Source organism: Thermobia domestica, chromosome 6 (assembly GCF_964235325.1).
Source record: "Thermobia domestica chromosome 6, izTheDome1.hap1.1, whole genome shotgun sequence".
In the NCBI taxonomy this organism is placed as follows: Eukaryota; Metazoa; Arthropoda; class Insecta; order Zygentoma; family Lepismatidae; genus Thermobia; species Thermobia domestica.
In genome coordinates, this window is record NC_137459.1 from 168,077,542 (window position 1) to 168,092,119 (window position 14,578).

Sequence of the window (14,578 nt, forward strand, 5' to 3'; positions counted from 1 at the left end):
AGCTTAGAGGGCATAATCCTCGGACGTAAGATTAAACTACTTAATTGCTTTTACACAGAAATATAGGTGCATTTCGCTACCCACCACCTTTTAATTTCGAAACAAAACCTATGCCAAACGTTTGTGCTACGTTTGTACCGGAATGTACCGCAAACATTTTCATTTGTACCACTACCGGTACAAAGTATTATGAATTTTAAAGCTGGAGGGCTGTGGAAGTGGCAGCCCCTACCTTGGAATTTGGAAACAAGACCTTTGCCAATCGTTTGTACTACATTTGTACAGGAATGTACCGCAAAAAATTCGTTTGTACCATTTCCGGTACAAAGATATAAGGGTTTAAAATTGGGGGCTGTGGAAACGGCCGCGGGCCACTCCCATGTTGGAATTTCGAAATAAAACGTAAGTCAATGATTTGTGCTACGTCTGTACCGGAATACATTGCAAAAATTTTCCTATGTACCACTTTCGCTACAAAGATATAAAAGTTTTAAAGTTGTGGGCTGTGGAAACGGCAGCCCCCACTTTAAAACACTTACATACTTTTACCGGAAATTGTACAAACGAAAATTTTTGCGTTATATTCCAGTACAAACGTAGCACAAACGATTGCCATAGATTTTGTTTCGAAATTCCAAGGGGGGAGGGTATGGCGAAATGTACCTGTGAAATGTATAATATGTTGCTCATGTATTTATCAATTTTGAAGTTCATGCAGTTGTTTGAGAAAATGCCCTCTTTTCTGAGGGTACATATTCTTTAAAAAAAAATAAATAAAGGCCATTTTAGGACCCGAAAAGAAGGACTTATCCGGGTAAAAGAGGACGTCTGGTAACCCTAGTTTTAGCGCTTTTTTAAAAAATTGTGCTCCTAAGAAAGGAGGGAAAGGGGGAATTTCTATAATATATACTAAAATTTCCTATTATTCAAAAAATATCCAATGCAAGGGCTTCTTTAATTTGGATGTGTGATATTTGACATTTAACACCTTAATTAAAAATAAAGGAACACTTATTTCAGCGTTTGTCAGAATCCCTAGGGGTAGAGAGGAAGAATTTCTATAGTATTGAAATCTTATTAATTATTTAGAATATGCCCGATTTGAAGATTTGCTTAAATTGGAGATTTAAATTTCGGTCTTTAAACTCTTAATGAAAATAGTTAAATATAGTTTCAGCGTTTGCAGAAATTATACTTCCAAAGAAGAAAACGGGGAAGTTTCTATAATATTAAGATTCCCCATCACTTATTCAGAAAATTCTTAAGTTGGAAGTGTGTAAGTCGTTATAACAAATCTTGATTAAAAATAAAGAAACCTATATTTCAGAGTTTCCAAAAATTCCTCTGAAAGAGAGGAGACAATATACACTGTCATATGAAAGAGTGAAGCGGACTCTCTCATAGACTCCCAGGCCATGATTATATATAGAGATTTGGACAGAGAACTACTTTTGTTACAACCGTGGTGCATAAGAAACTTTTTTCTTAAGTAGTATGCTAATGAAGGTAAAAGCGATTAAAATGTTTTGCCTAGAATAGAATACTACATGAATCTCTGAAGATAGGAAGATGAAACTCAACATAAAAACTCCCAATTAAAAGTGAGGAGACATGTCCAACTTTCTGAAAATTCCCGTTTTAAGTGGAAATATTTTTTCCCTATACTTTTCCCACCATATTGAAAGCGACGCTGTATGTTGTTCGCGATTGTATCACACGAATAGAGCTGAAAACTTAAAAATGAATTTTTAAACGTATTTAGTAATATCGAACTAGGTTTCAATCATTACTTTGGTGTAAGCAAGTATGCTAAGAAATTCAAAATAACGTAGAATCAAAATTAATATTCTTTAATCTCACGAGCCTCTCAAATTAAAAAGATGAAACTCCGTAAACTCCCCATTGCAAATAAGCGGACACGTGACCCAGTGTTTTTCAAAATTCTGGTATGAAGGAGCGTGGGGGATAATTTCAGTATTTATTCTCTACACTGAAATCGACGTTTTCTGTTTGTAATCTCATTATGGAACTGCTTACCCATCTGAAATTAATTTTGGAATATAGCTAATACTACCTCTTTTTTTAATAGTTTATTAAAGGGAATATCCTAACGGAGGACGGTGTACGGTGTTCAAAATTCATACCACAAATAGAATATCTTAGAGATTTTTTTATAATTAAGTATTCGTTGAAATGCTTAATCCTTTCGCCTTTGGTGTGAGCGGTCCCGGGTTCAATTTCCGGTAGGGATACTTTTCGATCGAAATAATGTAAAAGCGTTTTCAGACCATCCATTCTGAGTGAGGTTTTCTTGGGTTTTCCTCATTCACACCAGGCAAATATCGGGATGATACCTAACATACAGGTCCCATGCCGCTTCCTTCCTTTCCTTTTCTCGGATAGTGTGATCACCAAGGGACATCATCCCTCATACGTGACGCGCTAACATAGCCATAAATGCTGAGAGCCCAGAAATCTAATTCCTAATCCTAATCATTGAAATGCATGTCCTGAGGGGAAAGATTATTCAAATATTTTCCGTAGACCTATCCTCTCCGTGCAAAGAACGGGCATCTCAGCTAGTAACAAGATAAAAATATTTTTCCCCGACAACTTTCACCAAAACTATTAAATTGATGCAATATGGCGTATATTCTCTTCAGGCTTCCCACTAGGCTCTTCTTAAAGGCCTGAAATGTGTAACGAATGAAAATTTGATAACTCCACTCTTCCTAAATTTAAAAATCCATGATATTGCGTATTTTTTAAGAACATTATCGTGCATATTTTCTTTGATCCTCCATAGAAGCTCACTGCATGGCGTTAAAATATATCGAGAATCAGAGGCTTAATCCTTCCTTCCGTTTCGAACATTGTTTTTGTTTTTTGTTTTTTCCTCTCTCATTGCGAGACTTCATCCCGCAAGGTTCGAGCCTGGTGAATTTTTCTCTCCAGGTTTTGGCATGTAGAATTTAACCAAGCGAGATTGTGGGCGGCAAATTTTCGGTTGCAAGATTTTGTCCGTATACTGTCAAGTAATGCTTCTTTACACTCGCTTGAAATAATCTGATCCATTTTTTTAAATACGTTTAAAGGATATGAATTATCGAAGGAAAGTTGATTCGGCTCTAAACTAAATCATTTTATGACCAAAGTGAGAAAACATACCTTGTCTGCTACATACAGAATAATAGCCGCACTAGGAACTTGAGTACTTGGAAGCTCTTTAGTTCAGTTTATTAAAGAAATGTATTTCCATGAAGCCGAACGATATTTTCTTATTCGTAAGACGTTTGAGAGCTAGTTAAATCTAGATGTACCGAGTTCTAGCATTGACAATCAGAAATAGTAGTAACGAGACTAATGTCTTAATTAGTCTAAACGGTAAGTTCAACTTGCGGATGAATGTTTGGCGTTTGGACCTGTTGTCGCGAGAGATTCTGGTTTAATTTCCAGTGGGAATGCACGGTTTGAACTTCATTTAACCGTAAATCTCAGTCTCATTTAGCCTTGGTGTTGAAAGAGAACGTTAAACTACAAAAATATATATAACGGCTTGTCAGCTAAAATAAACTCGGTAGACCTTAGCGCTGTGAAGTTTATTTTGTTGTAAAGAATCACCTCCTAAACTCACTTCTTTGCAACATGTGCCTTGTAACTATTGAAGAGAGTCTTCTATATATTCATAATTTTTAAAGCCAAGTTTTAGAGCAACGAAAAAATAAAGCAAATATAGAAATGCCTTCAGGGTCATTCACTACTTCAAGTTACTGTACTCTGAAACAAAGTGATCAGTATTTGATATACGCAATTTGTTATCCGTTAAAATCTTATGTAGATGGACTATCAAATATGACGTTTATAAATGAACAGTTCTGTACTTTTCCATCGTATGGAGTATCTGATTTGATATTCATGTACAGGACTCAATACAAATATATTTCAAATGAATCGGGATATCTACAGGATAATATTGGGACATACTGCATGCAATAATTGCATAGTATAGCCTACAAAAGTCTTGGTTGGTATATAGAAGACAGTTCGTTGAAAGTATTATTTACAGTGAATGCAAATTTTGATTTTTTTCCTTTTTTCTTATTTTGTAAACTGTGAGGGCTGTAAATCCACAAATGTATGCTTTTGAGATTATGCCTTGAAACTACAAGGGAATATTTTTTATCAATACAATATCCATTCTATCATCTACCGAACAGTTCTTTGGCAGTGACGAAGAAAGATATTTTAGATACATCCTATGATGGGATTGTGTGGAGTTAGCTATTTCAAGCTTGCGTCATGCATGTAATCTAAAGTTGTTCTAGTCCATTTCACAGCAGTATAATTTCCGTTCTAACTAAATGCAAGGAGTGCACCAATGTTTACATTGCTGTCAGTTAGAAGATACATAAAAACGTCGTTTTAGTTTAACCACGTTCACTTGTGTAAACAGCGTTAAACATTTCCTTCCGACACTATGATCCCTTAACATTATGGTTTGTTAAGTACAGCTGGATCTTAATATGGGGAAATGAAAGAAATTGAATCGTGTAAACGATGAACTTGATACTGTCATAAAAGTTTGGCTATGAGCGTGCTAAGCACGCTCCATGGACATCTTTCGTACACTTGGATTAAATAGAGCTTTCTTTGTCCAATGACATTACATGGTTATTAAATCATTAAGACGAAATGTGTCGTTATTATAAGTCATGTGTTCAATATTTGCGAAAGATTTCCACGAAATACGTCCATTCATTCTCTCAATTATCATTTAATATTTCTTTTACTTCGGAGAAGTGTCGCTGGTTCTGTATTAGCTCATCTTTCATGTGGAAAATCAGGGTGGTTTTAAATTCCAGCCGGGTCACTGTAATCATTTTGTAACTAAGGTAACAACAGTGATTCCGTTCTATCACTGTGTGTGCTTCGAAGTGTCTGGTACGTTTTGTTACTATAGCTGTGACATTGTCAGTACAAAATGACCACCCAGTATTATCTTATAGTTTCTTTCTATCATCCGTGACAAACAGTCTTGTTATACAACTTATTTCTACTTCACCATGTTGCGAAGGTCATTCTTACCTCAAGAATAACGTAAAGTTTTAGATTCTGTGGGAATTGGACTAAAACCATTATACAGAGATGCACGTGACTGTGTTTATACAGTGTGTTTCAAAACAACACCGACAACGTTTGTGTGGTGATTCCTGACACCAAAATAAGACGAAAAGTCTAAACCAATCTGGGCGCACAAATGCTTCGTTTCGGAGTTATAGGCTGCCGAAAACATGAAAAAATGAACTTTAAAGGTTCATAACTCCAAACCTATGGGATCTACCGTAGTCGGGTAAAGACTTTACTTAGGGACTAGTATGTGCTCTATCCAAAAATACATGTTTCAGAATCCTAAGGAACTCCCGCAACATTTTTTTATACAGGCAGTTTAGTTACGGGCTTATAATCTAAGTACTCACTAACTACCTCTATAAAAATTGTTGCGAAAGTACTGCAGGATTCTGAAGCATGCATTTCTGGATAGAGCACATATTAGTTCCTTAGTAAAGTCTTGACCCGACTACGGTAGGCCCTATAGTTTTGGAGCTATAGACCTTTTAAAGTTCATTTTTTCACGTTTCCGGCAGCCTATAACTCCGAAAGGAAGCATTTGTGCATCCAGGTTCGTCTATACCTTTTGTCTTATCTTGGTGTCAGGAATTACCTCCAAACGTTGTCGGTGTTGTTTTGAAACACCCTGTATTTATTGACATATTCTTTAAGATACCAGTAAAATATCTGAATATTTTCAAACGTAAGAAAATGTAATTGTTTTGCTAGTTTTAATTTAATCCTAAATATTTACAATTATCAGTCTCACTCAGTATTTAATAGTGTTCTGAATACCTGAATATTATTTCTTTTACAGGCAAACGAGGAGGGCCGACATGGCGAAGTCGTTCAGGAGTTACTTCGTTCACTTCATGCGATCGAATCTTCTGACATTGTTAACAGTATTAGGTGTGCTTGGTGGAGTAGCACTTGGAATTGTATTACGTAACGTACGTCATGGAGCGTGGCCCGCAAGAGATATTATGTACGTCCAATTTGTTGGAGAGATCTTTCTTCGAATACTCAAATCTCTTATTCTACCATTGATTGTAAGTTCATTGATATCTGCGATTGGTTCCCTCGACTTGAGTTTGTCCGGAAGGATAGGAGGCCGTGCAATTGTGTACTATCTGATGACCACTGTGTGTGCCGTTGTTTTGGGTATTATCTTGGTGAGCAGTATCCACCCTGGAACTCCTTCCACAGAGAAAGAAGTGACAAAGAAGAGTTCTGTAAGAAATGTGATGACAGAAGATACGCTGATGGATTTGTTAAGGTAAGTTATTTTATAATAGAGAAAGGTTTGTGTAAATCTAGACTTAAATACCAATCCATATGTTGGGTGTAGATAGCAGGATATGTCTCTATCTTTAATATTTTAAATTTTAAAAAAGGTTTTTCGATCTGATACTCTTATATTTGTAGGTTCTGTAATTTTATTTTTTTAACGTTCAAAATCCAAACTAGATATACGAGGGGAAGTAAAAAATTATCCGCAATTTTGACAACTTTTCTCACGTTGTTCATACTGACCTGTCCTCGTGTATTTTATTGTTATGTTGTTGTGATCATGCTATGAAATTTTGATCCTAATTACCCCACATGTCTTCCTTTTATTGCAGATAGATTATGGCCGCTCCGTTAGAAGTTTGGACCAAAAAAGAAGAATAACGAGCAGAAATCCGGTTTTCTTTGTCGGAAGATGTATCAGGGGCCGCAATCCATCAAAGATTTTGGCACAATATAGGAACAGTGTCTTGCCGAAACGGAGTGTCTACGAATGGATTGAAATTTTTCAAAATGGTCGCACAAGTGTTACGCACGAGGAAGGAGCCGGACGACCATCTACGGCCACAGATAACAACAACATTGAGTGTGCACGTGATATGGTTCTGTTAGACAGACGAGTGAATATTGACTATTATTCCGAAAGTCTTTGATCGATTGCGACCCCTGATACACCTTCCAAAAACAAAATACTGATTACTTCTGGTTGCTCCTCTTTGGTGCTAATTTCTAGTGGTGCGGCCATTATCTATCTGCAATAAAAGGAAGACAAATAGAGAATTAGGATCAAATTTTCATAGTATGAATACAACAGTATAACAATATAATACACGAGGATAGATGTCAGTATGAACAATGTAAGAAGGGTTCTGTCAAAATTGCAAATAATTTTTGACTTGCCCTCGTGTATTATATATATATATATTATTGAAAATGTGGCTTATGCACATTGATTCTTTTAGTTTAATGTCCCACAATTATAGGCGAAGGGGGATGGTGATAAGATGATGGAATGATGAAAGTGGGACGAAACGGGAGAACCTCGAGAAAACCCACGAACATGGTGTTTGTTTCACAAAGCCAACTTGGCGGGAGCTGGGATCGCACCAGGATTCCACGCACCAGATGTGAGCTCTTACCACAGAGCCTCTGCGGACGAATAAAGGACCAACAATGAACGAAAATAGTGAAATTTACACACTTAAAATTTCTACTATCTCATAATACAAACCATGAACGGCATCTGGATGTAACTAAAGAAACCATTAGTTTAACGCCCTTGCTCGTAATTTTATAATTAGCAATGGTTGTAGAGTCATCGACAAACCAGTTATTAACATCCTAAGTGTTTTGACGTGATTGGCAAGCCACTTCCTGCAAAATTGAAAAGGTTCTACTCGTACGCCCCTCAGCTAACATATTCGTCTTGATGTACCAACTAGTGGTCCTAATATTATTCATCCATCAACTATTTCAAAACTATCCTATATCGTTATATGATATACTAGCTGGCAATGCCCATTCTCTGCACGGAGAGAATAAACTTTATGCAAAATATCTGAAAATAAATGAAGAAATAAGTTAAATAAATTAGTAATATTTTTCTCTCATGTAAACCCGTGTAACAGATGTGTATTGTTTGTTGCATATGTGCAAGGCGTTCTCACATAATCAGAAACGCTCATACACACTGACCCTTTCCCCCTGCCAATTTTTCTGGAGCCTAAAGTCGACAAAAACTGTTTGGTGCACTATTAGATCTGGTGGAGATCTGATTATGCACAAAACTTGGTGGCTCAAGGCTATTTTTCGTTATCAAAATACTGATGAAACACACACACAGATATATATATATATATATATATATATATATATATATATATATATATATATATATATATATATATATATATATATTACATTACATTATATATTATTGCTATTATTATTGTGGTGGTTTAACTCGAATAATTCTTAGTGTTCGTGTTATACTTCTTTAAGTGTTTTCTTGTCCTCATTCGTCATGTATCCTAAGTTTGGAAACATTGTTGCTGCACTTTTGTTGTTTTATGTTTCCTCAAGTGTGCGTTCGGAAGGCATCTCCACGAATCGTACCGAATTCCTCCAATGTATCGCACATAAGACAAAGCAGTTTTGAGTTGAGTTGATTTCGACTTTAACGTGAAATCCGAACCTGCCGGAAATCGAACCTGGGTCTCCCACGCCAAAAGAACGTACGCTAACCGCTTAGTCACGAATGAGCTCGCAAAGCAGTTTTATGATTGGTGTAAAGCCCATGCTTCACGAATAGTAATTGGACGATGAGTTAATCCATGCATTCTTCATACACTTGGTTTAAACCGCATATTAAGTTCCAACTTTCCAATGGTAATCAAAATAATGATCAGACTAAGAGCAATGCTCCTGTTGCTTCCTCGTGGCTGCTGTTTTCTTTTCGTAATAGGATCATTTCTTTTTTTCTGTTTGACAAATAGTTAAAGTTTGCCAGAGAGAAAGTAAGTCTGCACAATGACATCTTTGCCAGGTGTAGCGCTTGTTGAGAGACACAGATGTTAGTTCTGTGACTCGTGGAACTGAGCTCCACTAATTGTGTTGCCTTTGAAGAGAGGCCAGTGAATCTTGTATTTATACTGTTGCTGAGGGGGAAGTTCATTATAAAGTTTGTCTGGATGTCGTATCAGCTATTGCTTAATATTTTTTTTATTTATTTAGAAAAACACACCTTCGTATCTATTGACCGAGGTTTGTTGACTCATATTTGCTGACGCACTTAGCGAAAATAATGTATTAGTTGGTTTACAGATTGATACAGTAAACATAAATACTATATCTAACAGTATTTAGCTATCAAAAGACAAAATCAGACATTGAAGCAAAGAATAAGGACACAAAAATTAGAAATTTTGTTGAAATTTATTATTTCAGTTTCCTAGTATTTACAGATTTTCACTTCTCGGAAATACAAATATAAAAGGATAAAACTCATTATCAACCAATTCTTTTCTAAAAATAAATAAATAACAATAAAATATAAACTCAGTTTTGATATTAAGCCATCTTCAGGCTGTCAGCGATCCAACAAGAAAACGCACGGTGGCTTTTCTCAACTCTTTACTCAAAGACCCTCAAAATAGTCTTTTTTTCTCCTAAAACCCCCTTCGTTATTCCTATTTTTGCTTTTATATCAAGTTTGAACTTCGTATCATCACAATAATAATAGCAGTATGGAAAACTAGTGACTTGTTCTGTTTTCCCTCCTCCTAGTTCTATATTTGACACAGACTACTTCGTTCCAATCTCAAGGCTTTTGTCTTTCTCACAATTATTTTCATCCCATATTCGTAACAGCTCTTACTCAAGTTTTCTAACATCTTATTGAATTTCTCTTCAGATTTCACAACAATCGCCGTATCATCTGCAAACTGTATAGCTACATCTAATCATTCTATCTCCTGCTGAAATGCTATCTTGATTATATAGACTCTTTTCGCTCTCTCTTCTAAATAGATATTAAATAATGTAAGTGACAGACATTATTTCTATCACACCCTTCACTCCAGTTGCCATCTGGAGCCACGGTGGCTCAGTGGTAGAGCGTCACCTCTGGTGCTTGGGTTCCCGGGTTCGATCCCAGTTCCCTCCAAGTGAACTTTGTGGTGGACAAACATCGTGTGCATGGGTTTTCTCGGGGTCCTCCCGTTTCCTCCCACTTTCTTCATTCCACCATTTTCATTCATTATTCATCATCACCGTCTCCTTTAGCCTATCCGGCATAACCGTGGGACGTAAAACTCAGATTTCATTTCATTTTTTTTCAGTTGTCCTCTGATCTGTCATTTCTTACTCTATTCTAATACTTACTTGTTGCTTCATATATGTTTCTTATGAGTCTTCGCATCTTTCCATTCCAACCCAACTTTTTCAGAATTTCCAACAAAATTTCCTAGCTCCCTCGTAGCTATGTGGATAGCGTACTTGACTTTAGCCTGGATTCAATTCCTATCAGAAGCTCATGTGGTTCGGATTCCATGTTAAGTTGTAGGTTCACGTCTCATATAGCCTTGCTGCTGAACGGGACGCTAAACTCAAATTCCAATCTAAGAACAATTCCAAGTTCACGCGGTCGAAAGTATTTTCTAGATCAATAAATATATCATACACCTTTTACCTTCTTTTATAAACCTTTCACCGATTACCATTTAATAAGCCAATTGAATCTTTTGTGTTCTTACCTGTCCTAAACCAGAACTGTTCCTCCTTAACTTCTTTATTTGTTTGTCCGTACAACCTTTTGCTCAGTTTTCGAAGTACAACTTTTGCTGCATGCGACATGAGACTAGTAGTTCTATAGTCCTCACATCTCTCTGGATTTGATTTCTTAGCCGGAGGTATCGTGATCGTCTTCAGGAAATCTTTTGGCCACTCCCTTGTTTCATTGAAGAGTCGGAACAATTCTTTCTTGCCCATGTCTCCCATATTCTTAATGAATTCGATTGATATATATTATCTGTCTTGGTTGTCTTTCCATTTCTAATCTCGGTATAGCTTTTTTGAAATTCATCCGGAAGAGTATTACTCTTTATCATCCTTATGTACTTCGTTTCCTGCTTCAACATATTGGCCACGTGACTTATCCCTACTCTCATATAAATCAACAACATATTATTTCCATCTTCCTAAGATTTCACTCTTCTTGTTGACTACCTTCCCATTTTTATGTTCTACTACTTTCGTAATACTCTTTTTTATTCTTTGGAAGCCATATATATATATCACCTCCTTATGCATTTCCTCATATTTTCCTACTCTTTGTAATTATTCTCTCTCCTCATATTTCCTTTTACGAAATGTGAAGTTGTTGTACATCAATTTATTTTAGTGATTACCTATCAAGTTTCCAGTCCTAAATTTGTAAGTTTTATTTTAAAGGCATAAAAATATATGAATGTGACCTCAGAACATACGAATCACATTCAGAAATGTAGCAAAGTTGTTTCATGTTTCAAACTTTCAAACGAATAATTTAAGTTCATAACATTGTCACAAAATTTGCTTTAAAGTCAAAAAATATGCAGATGTGATGTCTACAGTTGCTCAGGACGTACGAATCAGACGAACACCAAACAAAAACGAATGTTTACAGGACAGACTGAGGTACACGAAGAATATAAACTTTTGTTTCTAAATAAAGATTAAGGGTTGCTAATCGATACATGAAATCACCAGAAAAGCTACAGGAAATTACACTTTGAAAGGGGCTGTATTTTGGAATGGCATAAAGTGGGGGTGGTCATAAGTTTTTTTACTGAATACTATTGCATGTAAAGAGTCTGCAGAAATATCCACAGCTATGATACTACTGGCACCGTAGATTTAAGGAGGTCCGAAAATTGAATTTTGTGATTATGATGCCATTTTTGGGGCGTAAACCCTCAGGAGGGCAAAGTGCTAAAAATTTACGCTTAGGTCACAAAGTAATTCTGTATGTGGATAAACTATTACAGAAAAATCATGACTGATATTACATGGAGAAAAAAAGTGAGAACATGGTAAAAACACGAAGAAAGCACGTGCATGGCGATGGTCGTAGCCCGGAAAAAATTAAATGTGTGGATATGTTTCATGCTAGATTTCAAAAACTACGTGTGGTGCAGCAATTAGGCTCGCTTTTGTCTTCAGTTTTGCGAAAGCTTGCTAGTGGCGTTTGTTCCATCTTTCTAGTTCCATGACCATTTCCACGTTTATATAAGGATCCAACTGCGATGTAATTCACAAATCCGACTAGGGTACCCGTACTTGATGCAAAGTAGGGATGGCCAATTTCGGAACTTACTTTCCGGAATCCGGAAAGTAAAATCGGAAAAAAATCGGGAATTTAAGAAATCCGATTTCTGAAAAAATCGGAATTCAGAAAAATTTCGGAAAGTGAAATGTCCGATTCCGGAAAATTTTGGCCATCCCTAATGCAAAGGTGGTTTGAGAGCGAGTATCTACTTTGGAAGTTCCGACTATTGCGTACATCCATTTTTTATGTAGTTCAACATCCCACGATTATGCACAGAGGCTAACGGGGACGGTGATGAGATGGTGATAACAGTGGAATGACGACAGTGGCAGGAAATGGGTGAACCACGAGAAACTCCACGCACACTAACTTTGTTCACCCCAGAGCTTACTTGGCAAAAGCTGGTAATGACCAGGGACTCCACGCGTCAGAGTTGAGCGCTCTATCTCTGAGCAACTCCATTGTTATGTGTTGCTGATAATCCAGACATAACTTTATAACGTTAACACAGTTTTGATTGGAACTCTTCCTAACATATCAATTTAATAATAATAAAACATATTATTTATTTCTGGTAAAATCTTTTTTCTTCTTCTTTTCGAAACTCCTCATCGCTGTGAGAACAAGCACGGACCTACTTGAAAAAAAAAATATGCGGGCTACTACACCTTCTTCTCGTTTCAATTCCTGAAAGTAAATCATGATATGGTGCAGTTACTAATGAAACCTTTGTGAAATACGAAAAAAAAAGTCTTAAGGCATTTTCGCAAAAACTTCGCCCAAAGAAAGATTATCTCCAAAAAAAAGTAACTAAGTTTTATTTTCTTCTTTTCATGACAAATGAGTTCTGACATCATATTAAGTTATTAATACAATTTGTATTTATAAAATCTGAACAAAATTGCTCACAAAAAAAAAAAAAAAAAAAAAAAGAACTCCACTTCATGGACGTGGAGTAAACTACCCCTCGTGAATTTTTTCAGTAGAAATATTTTCTGTCACATTGTTAGGTTATTAATAAAATATTTATTTGTAAAATATGAACAACATACCCTGAGTTATTCCTGAGAAAATCGTTCAAAAAACTCCATTTCCAAGAATAAACGATCTCGTAGATTTTTTTCAGGCAAATTAGTTATAGTATATTATATATGGAAAAGTAGAATATGTATATTAAAGGTGACATTATATTTATGAGGGCTATTCGAAAGATAAATGTTTCATGGTAGTTAACCCAGGGTTCTTTCCTTCATAGTACGACTATTAAGGAAGTCCCGTTCGAAGCAACATCTACAATGATAACGTTGTATGTTTCATTTTGTTTTATTATCAATCTGTGCCTATTTAATGAAAGGAATCAGAGGCGAATTATGTGAGCAATATGATGTATAAGGAAAAGAAAGATATATTGAGATTTCGAATTATTATTTAGGTAATCAGTAACAAAAATTAAGTGTGTGTTGATGTTTCTATAGCAACGTCGTAAATAATATACATATACGAAGACATATTGACGAGAAAGGAAGTGTGTGTATGAAGGTCCATATATTTTGTTATATATGTAGAAAAGTCGATTATGTACGCTTGCAAGTGATCAAATATTAAACGACAATTAAGAAAGTGATACAAGGCGTGTAAATTATTATGAAGATTAACTTTTAAAATAAAACGAACCAGTGACCTCTTACATAGGCAAGTGAACATTTTACTTGGAACGGACAAATATTCAAAAATAAATATATCGGTATGTAAGGGCCATGAAACTTGTAAATTCGTTAAAATCTCAAATTATGTTTTTTTTTCATATTTTTCTCTCTCCTGTCCTCGCCTGAAAGTAAAAACGAATTAATGTGAGTCAAATAGTTTACAAATAATGGTACTAATATTAGAAACGCTGATCAGGTATCACTATAGTGCGTCCAGTAAGAGAACGTAGACATTGCCACTACTCGCGTGTGAAGGCTTTTTTCGGTGCAACTGTAGTGGCAACTTAATGATATAAGACAGAGTGATCGTGGTTGGTAACACTGGTATCAAAGTAGGGGCTGCAATGTCCCACCGCATGTGGTAAGAAACGTCAGAGACCATCTCTTGTTGGCCGTGCTATAGGTCGAACTGACATCTATCCGGACAGAGATCTTTCTTAGCTGTAACGCTACAGTTGATTATATTGTATTAATTGCGTTGGGATTTCCTCGCGGTATTCTTTGTCATGAAGATGATTATACAGATGCAGATTTAATTGCGTTCTGCTTAATAAACTTTGTGAACTTATTGGAATAAAGACAAAATAACAGATTAGAAGATAACATTTATTCTTCACTGTGGCAGCTGTTGGTAATGTTTCCACCAGAATCATTGTGCAGAGTTTTTCTT

At 35.9% G+C, this 14,578-nt stretch overlaps 1 protein-coding gene across 7 annotated transcripts in view; it reads left to right on the forward strand.

The window, feature by feature from the left end:
• LOC145688308 (excitatory amino acid transporter 3-like) overlaps positions 1–14,578 on the forward strand; it is an 885,785-nt gene that overhangs the window by 771,239 nt on the left and 99,968 nt on the right. For all 7 annotated transcript variants that reach the window (XM_081762339.1, XM_081762343.1, XM_081762345.1 and 4 more), the window contains one exon: positions 5,927–6,385. In XM_081762339.1, the coding sequence (XP_081618465.1) occupies positions 5,927–6,385 (459 nt within the window). The remainder of the gene's footprint in view (positions 1–5,926; positions 6,386–14,578) is intronic.